Genomic DNA, 13,027 nt, shown 5'->3' with positions numbered 1-13,027 from the left:
CCGTGTTAGATAACAAATATGGGATTAGGATATAATCCCTTTAATTATCTTATTATATAAACTTTGTTTTTCAAAGTTAGCCATTAACAAGATCGTGACACGTGTCAATTATAAACTATAAGATATTGACACGTGTCGTAACTAATTTTATTAATATTTGGATAAAATAGAAATATTATTAACCCTATCGAAAAAGAAAATATATAAAATAAATATTATTAAGAATTATATATTAAAAATTATTAATAAATTAAACAAATAACCTAATTTCAGTTATGTCAATTTGGTTTATTAATAAGATAGGGATTTAAAATTTATAATTAACAAGAATATACGGCGGTTTTTGTTTACACTAGAGGATTAAGGTTTCAACTTTAATTTTACAATTAAATCAGGTTATTTGTTGGTTTGGGTATATAAATGATAAATAAAAATTATGGTTTATCTTTATAAATTAAAATTATGGTTTAAGTTTAACAATTAAATGAGATTATATGTCGAAACTTGGTTTTTAAATTTACTAACTCACGTGATCATGATAAGTGTCAAGTAAAAACATAAGATGTCGCAACATTTTATATTTAATTTTGTTAATATTAAGATAAAAATAGAATTTTTAACAACATTAAAAAATAATTATAAAAAATTAAAGAGAATTTTTGAGAAATACCCCTTTTTGTGTACCCTTTTTCAAAAATACCTCCTCTATCTATCCATTTTCAAAAATATCCATGTTTAAATATGAAAAATTATAAAGTTTTAAACTATAATTAAAATATATTAATATTTAAAAGTTTTAATTAAAAAGATATAAAGTTTTTACAAAATGGTATAATCATGTTTTAGAGGATAATTGCTAAATTAAGATTTTATAAAATATTTTAGCAATATTATGAGTAATGGTGAATAGCTCTCAAATAGCTCCCAAATGTTTTGGTGATTGTTAGTTTGACATTACTAGGTTTTTATAATTAACGTTTAATAACAAATTTTAAGAGAGAGAGATATATATATATATATATATGTACACGTTTATTTGATAGTTCAAACCAAATAAAACCTCTTTCCGAATTAAAATTAATTTCTCTTATTTTTCAAAAAAAATTTAGAAATTATTTTTTTATAAGTTATAATTAATTTTTATTTTAATTTAATTTTAAATAAAGATAACCCGTCCATCGGACGGGTACTATACTAGTTTAATAGGATAGTTTGTTGAAGTCATCAGAATCAAAAGGACTTAGTTAATTCTTCTTTAGTAGTATTTGATTATACATAAAAATGTGAGTTGGCATATATAGGATCACGATCGGAATCACATAAAAATGTGAGTAAGTACTCGAAACCCTAAGCCGTGAAGTTCGCTTTTGTGTTCTTTAATTTGAGTTTTTTTTTTAAGTTGGAAACTTGATTCGACACACTCTAGATATAAAATAAAAAAAAACAAAAACAAAAAAGGTCATGTCCTTGTTTATAGTATCACTTTTGAGAAGTTTTCAATTTCTATTTCATGCACTTGTGTTGCTGATTTATCTTTGAGTTTGGTGCGTGTGTGTGTGTGTCTAGGATAGTAGGATTACATATTTACATCATGGTACGTTTTGCGCCTTTTCATATTATGAGGTGTGGAGAAGAGAGCTCATCATCTCAACTAGATGTGTGAATCTAATCATATGCGAAAAGTAAATGGCTTAGTCTCAAGCAAAAATGAAATCCTAATGGCTAATTGATATTGCTCCCCGGCAGCGGCGCCAAATTGATGTAACCATTTTTACCCGACCAATTAAATTATCGAACCTCAAGGAGCAATTAATTAACACACCAAGAATACACAAATTTGTTTAATCTAAGCTTAATAAGAGATGAGTTTTGATTTCTAAATGTAACTAACAATGTAATTTAAAGCAAGCAATGCAAAACAAGATGAAAGAAAGCAATAATCAAAAGACTAACAAGATTCGAATTGAAACAAAGCGGGAAAAGACAATTACTAAGCAATAATTAAAGATGAATCATCGGGTTAAGGTAATTGACTAGGAGCGATAAAGAAGCGGATTATGGAGCTAACAACTTCAAACAAGCATTAATCCTTAGGCCATAGACACTAAACTAGACTAATTCATTTCCATGACAATAATCACTTTACTAATCAAATAATCATCAACTTCTTCCAAAGGCAATTAAATGATCAACAAGCATTAATAACAAGTCTATCTAGCCACTAAACATCCTAATCAACATTTTCAAATCGTAAGGAGTGTAAAGCACTTAAAAGTTTTGGTTCGGGAATTTCATCGAACACCTTCCGGGCGTGAAATTCCTAAGCTCTAAATCAACATTAACAAAGTTGATTTAGCCTTATTAGCAACCAATAAGCAAGGATCTTGGACAATCTAATCCTAAACTCCATAACTCAACTCCAAAATTCTCCTAATCTACCTAACCCAAAGATTCAAAATGACTACTCACTCATGGTCATGAAAGCACAAAGTAATGTGTTTGATCTTTGTGAAATCATGATTAGAGATTGTAGATTAAGAAAAGGAAGAAATACTTATATTAAAACTTGAAGATTCAAATACAAAATACAAGAAAAAATCTTAAAACATAGCATAAGATCCATAATTTTCGGGCTTTAAACATTTATATAGCATAAGAAATCGATCCGGGTCAACCCGAGATGAACCGGGTCAAACCCAAAGTCTTTATATCCAACCGGTCGATTGTATGGTCGATTGAAAACTTGTTTTGGCGTCTGTTTCACTCCAACCGACCTGCCAACAGACCTGTTGGTCGATTGGAATTCTCGATGGCTTCTATCTTCGTTCTGTATGGATATACTCTCACTAAATCAGTCATAACTCATGAACCACAACTCTGATTGGCCTGAAACAACCACCGTTGGAAAGCTAATTCGATTTCCTATCTCTTTTGTTCAGAGCTTCAAAGCTAAATCACAAGGTCAAGCCTTCATCTGAGTCGATCTTTGAGAGACTTCGGACTGGATCTGCATCATCAATCCTCCACTTTGCATTCAAACATGTGTCTTTATTATCTTAACCTGAAATAGCTTAAAAGACACCCAAAACACACTAAAACACACTCAAAGACACTATGTGACTTTTAAAAAGCAAGAAGACTCATTTAGACACTAAATGCAACAAAACACAATGAAAATACAATTGAAACATGATAAAAAGGATAATAAAACCCTTAATAAAGCTGTAAATATGATGTGTATCACTAATCGGTAAACAGAAGAAGGCACAAAAAGTAGTTATCTTTTTCTTTGATCACTTCTTTTCTTCTTAACCACTTTTATCTTTTTCTTTATTCTTGTAAGTAAAGAATTCCTTTATATATCAAAGATAGGATCATTATTTTTTTTTATTTTTTTTTTACTTTTATAACCTAGAAGGCTAGAATTATTTCTATACATAATCAACTTCTTTATTAAAGTTACTTAAACTTTTGTGTCAACAAACATATTTTTTCTAATCAAACAAAAGAGAAGAATTCAGCAAATTAAGACTATATATATTTGATTGGATCATTAGAGAGAAAAGGAAAGTTAGAGTGCATCGTGATGGACAAATGTGAATTGGCTTTAGCAGAACATTGACATTGTTCGTCCATGTAGTGAATGTCCCATGTTTTTTATAAGATATTTGGTAAATTGAGAAGAAGAAAAAAAAAAAAAAAAACAAGAAAATTTACATTTTCGGTAAAGCTAAATTCAAAAAAGATATCTCTTTAAAATATAATTTTTTTTTTACAAAAGATTATCTTTTTTCCATACAATGTAAAAAGTTGTTCTTTTATGGCTAAAAGATGAAACCAATGAAAAATCATACAGCTTAAAGAGATGAACATTAAATTAAACTCAAAGAAAGAAAAAGAGAGAGAGATGAACGTCGATCAATGTTCTCTTTTTTCCTTTTCCTTTTTCTCTTTCTCTTTTTTTTTCCTCTTTCATTTTTAACACTTTCCTTAGTTTTATGTTTTATATTTTATACTAGCAGTTGATCCGCGCTGCGCGCGGGAGATTTATATTTTTTTGTTAATTTCTTTATTTATATTGTGAACTTTTAATTATTTTAATTGATTTTCAAAACATATTATAGTTATTTTCTCTTGAATTATTATCTTTCAATATTTAAATTTGGATTAAAAACATTTTCTTTTTGATCATGTTATAAACTAATATTTCACTTTCAATTTTATTTTCCCCTTTAAAATTATATATATACAATTACATAAATGTTGTTTTTATTCTATCATAAATTTAAAATTTACTTACATTCTTAAACTTAGTAACACATTTAAAATTTTAAACTATGATCAATTTAAAATGAAAGTTGAATTATATTATTACTACTAACTAATAAAAATGAAAGTATTTCTTATTTAACATTTCATTTATTTACATAATTTATTTTTATTTATATAAATTTTCTATTAATTAAATATGTAGTATAAATATGCACTAAATAAATGTTTTAAATTTATTTTAGTGTAAAAAAATGTGGCTTAGGTGGATGCTTATGTGGCATCATGAGAAGAGAGAAAAAGCTAACTTTATATATATAGATTACATCAACCAAATAATGGAATTAGGTTAATAGAAAGTGGCATATTTTCAGAGAAAAAGTGTTTTGCTTAGCTTTATCTTTTCTTTTTTTCTTTCTCAAAGCAAGTTCCATTCAAAGATACTTCCTCTTTCAATCAAATACTGTATATATGAATCCAACTTTACTTAACTGCTGGGTCGAATTTATACTAGCTAGGTTCATATGATCATTGAGTTTGATTTTGAATTGATAGAACTTTACGTATGATTGTTGAGTGTTGTTTTTATAACTGGAAATAAACTCGAAAATAAACAATACATGCATGATCAAAATATTAGATTTAGTCACACATGATTAGACTTAGCTAATTCGCCCGACCGGTTTTGTTATTTTGGCAAAACGTTCGACTTGATAACGTTTTCCGGTCTAGATTCAATCTGTACCAAAACATTAGTGTGTGAAAATTAGATTTAATCATACATTGATTAGGCTTAGCTAATTCGTCCGACCAGTTTTGTTATTTTGGCAAAACATCCAACCTATTAACCTTTTTCCGGTCTGAATTCAATTTGTACCGAAACATTAGTGTGTGGAAATTAAATTTAAAACCAAAGAGTGACTTATGAGGAGGCTATTACGTTGAATGGGATCCACAAGAAGGCTTTGGAGATGACAAAGTGGAGAAAGAGTAAAACGACGATGTCTGAGTCTCAAAAGCTCTCATATACTCCTCTCTTTTTCCTACGCAACACTGACTTACTACCAAGCTTTTTTTCGTTTTTGACGGCTTTGTCTTTTTAGATCAGATCTAAAACATAATTCATTCAAAAGTAAATAGTAATATACTTCATCCACTCTAAAGGTAAAACAATTTGATCCAACGGTTCCAAAAAAAACAAAACAAAAAAGATTAATATATATTGGGGGAAAACACACACATTCACACACAAATCCATTTAAATTTTTTCAAAAGAAAAGATATATATGGGGGCAAAGACTCCTAGGTGTCTAGAGAGTTGCATTTCTTCTTCAAACCTAATGATAATAATAGTAGTAGTAGTAGATTACTTTAAAAATGGAACTCGTAACTCGTGCACTGTGAAATCATAATCAAATCCGTAAATATATTAAAGTGCAAAAAGAAAGTCTTACCAACACATTTTTTCCTTTTCACTATACCATTTTCGTTATTTGTTTATGACAAAGTTTTCTTATTGATTAGTATCTATATTTTCGATAACCCAAGAAGTTGTAATTCGTTGACAATCTATGAATTCACAACAACATTCGGATGTGAAAAGATGGATCATGGATATTAGAATCATTCTTTTTTCAAATTAAAACTGAGATTACTGTACTTTAGTTGGATCACGTTCTAGCATCCACTAGTCTAAAAAATTGTTACGTAATTGAATGATTCGTTTTAAATAAAAGAGTAAGTGGACAAAAAAGGGAAAACGTGTTGATAAGACTTCTGCGCTAAATACCACTCGATGATGGTTTTTTACAGTAAAACTACTTTACTCTGTTTCTCAAATCAGTATAGCTTCTTTATAAAGAAAGTTTTTGTAGCTTGATCTGCACTGGTATTCGTGTTTTACGTGTAGATGTGAATTCTATAGACCCTAAAAGTAAAATAAAAAATAAAGCGATCAATACTATATGCTTTTGAACTTTATACAATATATAATATTTCAATGGTCTCCACTACTTCAGTCGCTTTTCATCTCCTTCCCTGCTAAAAAGTTATATCCATCTTTCTATAAAAAGACATCTTCTCTTATTTCTTACCTGCAACATACTTTTGATAAGCTAATTTTTTCAAACATACTTCACATTTTGTCATGGCGACTCAAGACTCTCAGGGGATTAAGCTCTTTGGCAAAACCATTGCATTCAACACTACTCAGACCATGAAAAGGGAAGAAGAGATCAAACAGCCTCCAGAGCAAGAGGCCACAACAGCCGTTAGCTCATCATCGGATCTGACGGCGGAGAAGCGTCCGGACAAGATCATAGCATGTCCAAGATGCAAGAGCATGGAGACAAAGTTCTGTTACTTCAACAACTACAACGTAAACCAGCCTCGACACTTTTGTAAAGGCTGCCACCGTTACTGGACCGCCGGTGGTGCACTCCGGAACGTTCCCGTAGGCGCCGGTCGTCGGAAGTCCAAACCACCAGGCCGTGTCATGGTAGGTATGCTTGGGGAGGGGAATGGTGTCCACCACCAGGTCGAGCTTATTAATGGCTTGCTCGTAGAGGAGTGGCAGCATCATGCCACAGCCGCAGCTCACGGTGGTTTCCGGCATGATTTTCCTATGAAGAGGCTCCGGTGCTACTCCGACGGTCAATCTTGCTGATTATTATTGTTAAATTTTTTTTTTGGTTTCTAAAGTTTGTTTTGGTTTTGGGGGTTTGAGTGGTTTTCCGATAAACCCGTAGAAGAACGTGGTGAATTTGGTTGCTATTGGGTACATACAGGCTGTCACGTTAGTTAATTTGTCATTTGTCAATCAATCGAATCTAATTATGTACTACTTAACTTTAATTTACTACGTACTCCATCCTTACATGAGAATATTATTAAACAACTCGTTTCTTCACTCTTGATTAACTAACTAGTATTATCCACCTAGGATTCGTATGCTTTACTAAACTAGTGGGGCGTATAATATTTATTTGGGTTAGAATCCCATCTGGTTAACAAGATTTTATACTATAACATAAAATATCAAATGTATTATTATATCTAGACCCCTCCTACTAATTGTTTTGGAATTCCTTAAGTCGGTTGTTTTTGTTATTTTTTCCTCATGTGTGATTGTTTTGGGCCTTTGGCATTCATCTCAAAGAAACTTGCTATTAATATCTTACATCACTAGTGAGATAAAGAGGTATCAATAGTTCTTACCAAAAAAAAAGAGGTATCAATAGTTTTTATTGATTGTCATAAAAACCTTTAGGTTTTTCATCAATTAGTGACTTCCATTAGAGTACTTTTAGAATATTGTCACCGTAATTAATCATTTCTTTAAATTCATCCAACTCATTAGAAATTAACTATAAACTTATCACACCATTCAATTCATATGTGTAGTTCATTTTTACTTTTATTGATTTTCGTAAACGTTTCCTCGCATGATAGTGATATATCTTTATATTTTGAAGTCTCTTTCAATTATACTGAAAAGGAGGATTGCGTCTCAAAGGCATCAAATTGTCACTGACCACCATTTTGTCATATATATAGAGTTATAGACTCATAGTGGTCTCGTCGGTAATGATACTAAGATTCTATGTGCTTGGCTTGGTAATTTGGTAATTATTAGTATATATGTATGCTCATGAGAAAACATGATTAATGGAGATGTGAATAACAGTTTGTGACTTGAGAGGCATTAAACAAACTAAACGAATATAACTAAACGAGTAGGATGAGTTTTGAAGATATATTAATTACAACATCAGTATTATGAAACGACTGTGTGAATCACCAACTTAAAAGGAAAATATAATAAAAATTGATGCGTTTCTCAGAAGTACTTCATGCAAAAATGAACCACATATTGTTCATCAAAGATTCAAAATATATAATTTAAAGAAACGCAATTGGTGTACTTAATTAGTACCGTCATTAAACTGTCCTCGACAAATTTGGTGTATTTCAAGCATTTCTTTCGTTTTCATTGTTTTTTCTTAGACATTTTATTCATATTTTTCTAAATTATTTATGTCACTATAATTATATTTCTCATAGTGAGTTAGTTTATCTTTTTCTTTTGGGGTATCAAATTACTCAAACTTTTTGTCTCGTATTTAATATAGTAATTACAATTATATAGTATGTGTATGAACTATAATAAATAGTAAATGTTACGGTTCTCAAAAACCATTTTTATTCAGTCTTAAAAGTGAGATCCCCACAGCCTCATGTCTTCATGGCGTGGGTTTCTTATTTTGGCAACTCAAAAATAATGAAACAAAATAAAAATGATTTTCCCGTATTATGATTTATTGGTATTACATTCACGGTAGACAATTTAGTAATTCTTTTTCACTTATTTTGTAAACTAAAATTACATAACTAGGCTATTAAAAAAATTAATAATATGCGTCTCTATTGAAACCCATTCATGCACCCAAATATTTTGCCCTAAAAGAACTGTAACTACTTTAATTGACGTGGGGAATGTTATACTCTCAAAACTGGAAAAAAAGGATGGCGCCATCTGGAAAGGATTAATCAACGGACGAGAGATGGGGAGAGGGAGAAGTCATAGGTTGTTATAAACTCGGTATGTTATTTCTTCCTCGCATGATTGAATTTTAGTAAACTCAGATCAAGAACACACACAGAAAGAAAAAAAAAAAAAGAAAAACCAAAACCAAAAAGATGATGAAACGTTGATTTCCAAAAACTAAAAGAGAGAGAGAGAGAGGCAGAGAGCGGAGGTGGAGACTAGTTGCCTGAGACAAGTTACCGGAGAGTGGAGACCAGTTGCCTGAGAGGGAGGGAGAGAGCGGAGTGGGGGAAAGGCCGTCGACAACAAACAAACAAAAAATGGTAAGTTTAGGCCATATAATTTTTCTTTTTTATATTTTCAATGTTGTTCATGTATTTATTTTCTTGTATTATGTAGTACGGGCAAAATTGAATTAACTTTCTTAAAATATAATTTTATTTCATTGCAATATTTCAAATAATTAATCAACGATTTAAAAATATTTGAATGTCATTCTAACTGAGACTACAATGGTTAAAAATAATCTAATTAAATAATAGAATGCCATACTTACATATCATTCCATCTATGATTCATTCTTAAGTATAGATGTTTTGCTCTCTTTCGTTTCTGATTTTCATTATGCAATTTTCTTGATGAAACGTTTCCTAGGGATGTTGTTAGGTTCCTTGTCGTCTTTTCACACTCATTAGTTAGCCATGGACAATTTCTTCAAACATACAAAGGCTACATGAATTATAAAACAGAGTTTTTTAGAAGGTAATACATGAGAGGTAGAAAAAAAAAAAACCTTGATATATTTCATCGAGACTCCTTTTGTCTCCCTAATTTAAGATCTGGAAAAAATAAGTTAACCCTAATTAATTTTTCAGATCCAACAACACTTTTTGCATATTAGCAAGACTTGTTAAATATAAGTCATAATATAGAATAAGTAGAATAGAGTGACATTTAGAAGAATTGAATAGTCTAAAAGTGTAAAGAAATATGAAATGAATTACTCGATGCCAACATAGTAGTTTACTTCAGAGGAAAAAACGTTCCATGCCAACATAGAATATTTTGATTTGTGCTTTAGGAGAAATTTTACGTTTTTTTGTTTGTTTGCGTGTGGATCAATTGACATGCATGACAATAATATAAATGATAGAACATAGGTGAGATTGCTCGTAAATGGTGATCATATTGTAAAAATCTGAAATTTTAGGAAGTTGTTTATAACGTATTTATCTTTTATGTGTTTTTACTTTTTATTAATCTATTATGCTTTTTACTTTTCAAAATTAATTCTGTTAAATTATAAAACATTTGCCATGTTTCGTTCTAATTGGCCAAATGACTTCTGATTTATAAATTAAAAGGTAAAAATATTCGCTATATTTGAAACAAGAAACAAGATATTACAAATATATATATACAACCACATCAAGAAAGTGTATCTTATAGACTATAAAGCTAGTATCATGGACCGATGAATGTATAATTTGTGGTGAACACTTTGATTGGATGTACGTATAATTTGTGGTGAAGTCTTTAATTAGCTAACCCGGGTAATTTTTATATATATAGTATCTTCAGGTGATCCTCTTTGCACTCGCATTTGCTCAGGCTGCGAGCAATTATGCCCTCACCATTCAGGTAAATTATTAATTATATATTAATCTATGGTTGACTAATATGTAAATTAATTTTATTAACCAATAATTTCATCCAAGTTAGAAACATGAGATATTAGCTGTTGTAATTTGTAAATCCCAGTTAAAATCAAAATAAATAAACAACTATGTAACTGAACCAGAGCACTGTTATTAAACTCAAACCAAGCAACAAAAGATAAATTGATATAAAACCAGTCTTTAACAGAAGGCCTTTTAACCAAAAAAAAAAAAAAAACACAGTCTATAATATATTTTTTTTCCTACAAAGACTTTGATAGTTTTATATTTTGAATTTTTTCCAAACCTAATTGTCAAAATCAGCCTTCTGTAATTTTGAATCGTTATCATTTTCTGCGCATGGTTTTCTTGTCTATATTATATATTAACTCAGGAAATACACATTTTATGGAATTATAATGAAACCAAGAGACTAGTATTTGAGGTTTGGTTATTTCGGTTTAGTTTGGTTTGTTGTATGCGATTTGGGTCATGGCCTAAATTCGGAAACAACCATTGGATGTTATTGACCTTTTCAAATAATATTTGAGGGGTAGACCAAGTTCCGGCTAAAAACACCAGCTTAGGCCCAGTTTAAAACGAGCCCGTAAGAAAATGACTAGTTCGGCTAGCCCATGTTAGAAACCCATTGTTAAAACTTACTGTAGTAAAACCGATGGAAGGGGATATTATTACAGAGCGCAACTGCATGTTGTCATTTTTAAAAATTTTATTTATCCAATCGACTGATTTTTTTTCTAATTAACAGAGTTCAGACGGCGAAGATGTCGATTGCTTCGACAAAATGAAGCAACCAGCGTTTGACAATCCACTTTTAAAGAATCATAGGTTTCAGGTATTTTAATTTTTCGATAATTAAAAATAATTTTATTTTTTAATTTGCTTTATAAAACAACCGGAACTAACATTATTATTTTTAGATCGCAAGATTTTTTTTTTAGCTCGCAAGGTTTTGAAAAGTAAAAGAAAAGGCGACAAGGCGATAGCAAAGGCGACAAGGCGATAAGGTGGTTTCATTCTCGGCCCAGCTCCGACGTCTCCAACGGCGCCGGCTCCTCCGCGAGTCGGATTCCTGTTGCGCTTCCCTCCCCATGGGGAAGCAAAAGCGACTTCGCAAAGATCCTTCGGGGGGCTCCTCCTCCTCCAAAGGTGGCTCTTCCCCTGCTTCTTCCGCTTCCATTTCTTCGGGCTCCGGCCTCCCATCTTCCCCTTCGGTTCCTGTTACCACTCAAGATAAAGGCGTCCTCGTAGCGGTCTCCACGACAAGCTCGGCCGTCTCTCCATCTTCAGATCCGCGATCTGGTTCAGATCTGGAAAAATTAGGGCATGTCGAAGGGAAGCAAGTGGCTGTTTCAGCCCCTGCGCCTTCTCCGGTGATATCTCCTCCAACGGAAGCGATCCAGTCCCAGGACAAGGAACCTTCATCAATTTCTGCGCAAGCTGCTCCCGTCAAGGTCGATGCGGCGAACCCAGATTCCACAGACCATTGCTCCTCTGCTGCGATAGAGAGCTGGTGCGATATGTTCAAAGGAACTTCTAAGAGGCTTCAGAAGGCAGGGAAGGCATTCACCCTCCCATCTGGTGAAGCTTGTGTTAAGATTCCCGACTCGCTAATTGAAAAGCATCAAAAGTCTTGGGAGTCATTTATACTTGGTCAATTCTACTCGGATCCTCCTGCTCAAGGAACTATCCACACAATTGTTAATGGAATTTGGAGTAAGCAGTTTAAAGACATTTCGGTATCGAGAATGGAAGGAAACTCATTTCTATTTCGCATACCTAATGTGCAAACTCGCAATCGGGTCCTGAATCAACGTCTTTGGCAAATTGAAGGCCAAACGATGTTCGTTGCTAATTGGGAACCTGGCCTTACTCCTTCAAAGCCGGAACTCTCCTCTGCACCCATTTGGCTGGAACTTAGGAAGGTCCCTTTTCAGTTTTTTAATGACGATGGACTGCAGCGGATTGCAAGTTTGGTTGGTCATCCTCTGTATCTTCACCCGGATACCATGAATAAGCGGAACCTCGAGGTAGCAAAAGTCTTTACTATTATCGACCCTCGAAAGCCGCTACCTGAAGCTATCAATGCGCAATTTAGTTCGGGATTGATCGCTAGAGTGGAGGTGTCTAGTCCCTGGATGCCCCCAATTTGTTCTCACTGCAAAGAAGTGGGGCATAGCCTGCGAAGATGTCATTCAGCCCCAATCATGTGTAAACCTTGTAACTCGGCCTCTCACTCTCCAGATGACTGCCCTCGCTCCAAAGCCAAATCTCTTCCTCCTCCCTCTAAGCCTATTCCGGATAAGGTGAAAGCTCGGAGACGAAGATCAAAAACTCCTAAACCGGTCCCTAAAGAAGGCGAATGGGTGGTTGTTGGCAGTAGGGCCAAGGCCTTATCCCTCGATCCAGCCAAGTCTTCACAGGCAGTAGCCAATTCTAGTAAAGGGCGGGAGGTTGCTTCTTCTTCCAATCTCCCGGATGGGTCGAAGCCCCCCGATAAAGGCAAGGCTACTCAAGTGGTCCACGATAAATC

The 13,027-nt window shown here is 32.7% G+C and overlaps 2 protein-coding genes across 2 annotated transcripts in view; both read left to right on the top strand.

Annotated features, from left to right (window-relative positions):
• Positions 1-6,129: 6,129 nt before the first annotated feature.
• LOC17890184 (cyclic dof factor 4) lies at positions 6,130-7,126 on the top strand. Its single transcript, XM_006295449.2, has one exon. The coding sequence runs from the start codon at positions 6,416-6,418 to the stop codon at positions 6,932-6,934; it is 519 nt and encodes a 172-aa protein (XP_006295511.1). The 5' UTR covers positions 6,130-6,415; the 3' UTR covers positions 6,935-7,126.
• Positions 7,127-8,959: 1,833 nt separating this feature from the next.
• LOC111830904 overlaps positions 8,960-13,027 on the top strand; it is a 10,878-nt gene continuing 6,810 nt past the window's right edge. The window contains exons 1-3 of the mRNA XM_023783616.1: positions 8,960-9,138; positions 10,388-10,456; positions 11,243-11,329. Of these exons, the coding sequence (XP_023639384.1) occupies positions 9,136-9,138; positions 10,388-10,456; positions 11,243-11,329 (159 nt within the window). The 5' untranslated portion in view covers positions 8,960-9,135. The remainder of the gene's footprint in view (positions 9,139-10,387; positions 10,457-11,242; positions 11,330-13,027) is intronic.

This window comes from Capsella rubella, unplaced genomic scaffold (assembly GCF_000375325.1).
Source record: "Capsella rubella cultivar Monte Gargano unplaced genomic scaffold, Caprub1_0 scaffold_4, whole genome shotgun sequence".
NCBI classification, from domain to species: domain Eukaryota; kingdom Viridiplantae; phylum Streptophyta; class Magnoliopsida; order Brassicales; family Brassicaceae; genus Capsella; species Capsella rubella.
Note: the sequence above shows the minus strand (reverse complement) of the source record. Positions and strands in the feature narration are given on the sequence as shown.

Bases quoted from the DNA above. Each gene is read 5' to 3' on its own strand.
- LOC17890184 (XM_006295449.2), top strand. From the start codon at position 6,416: ATGGCGACTCAAGACTCTCAGGGGATTAAGCTCTTTGGCAAAACCATT.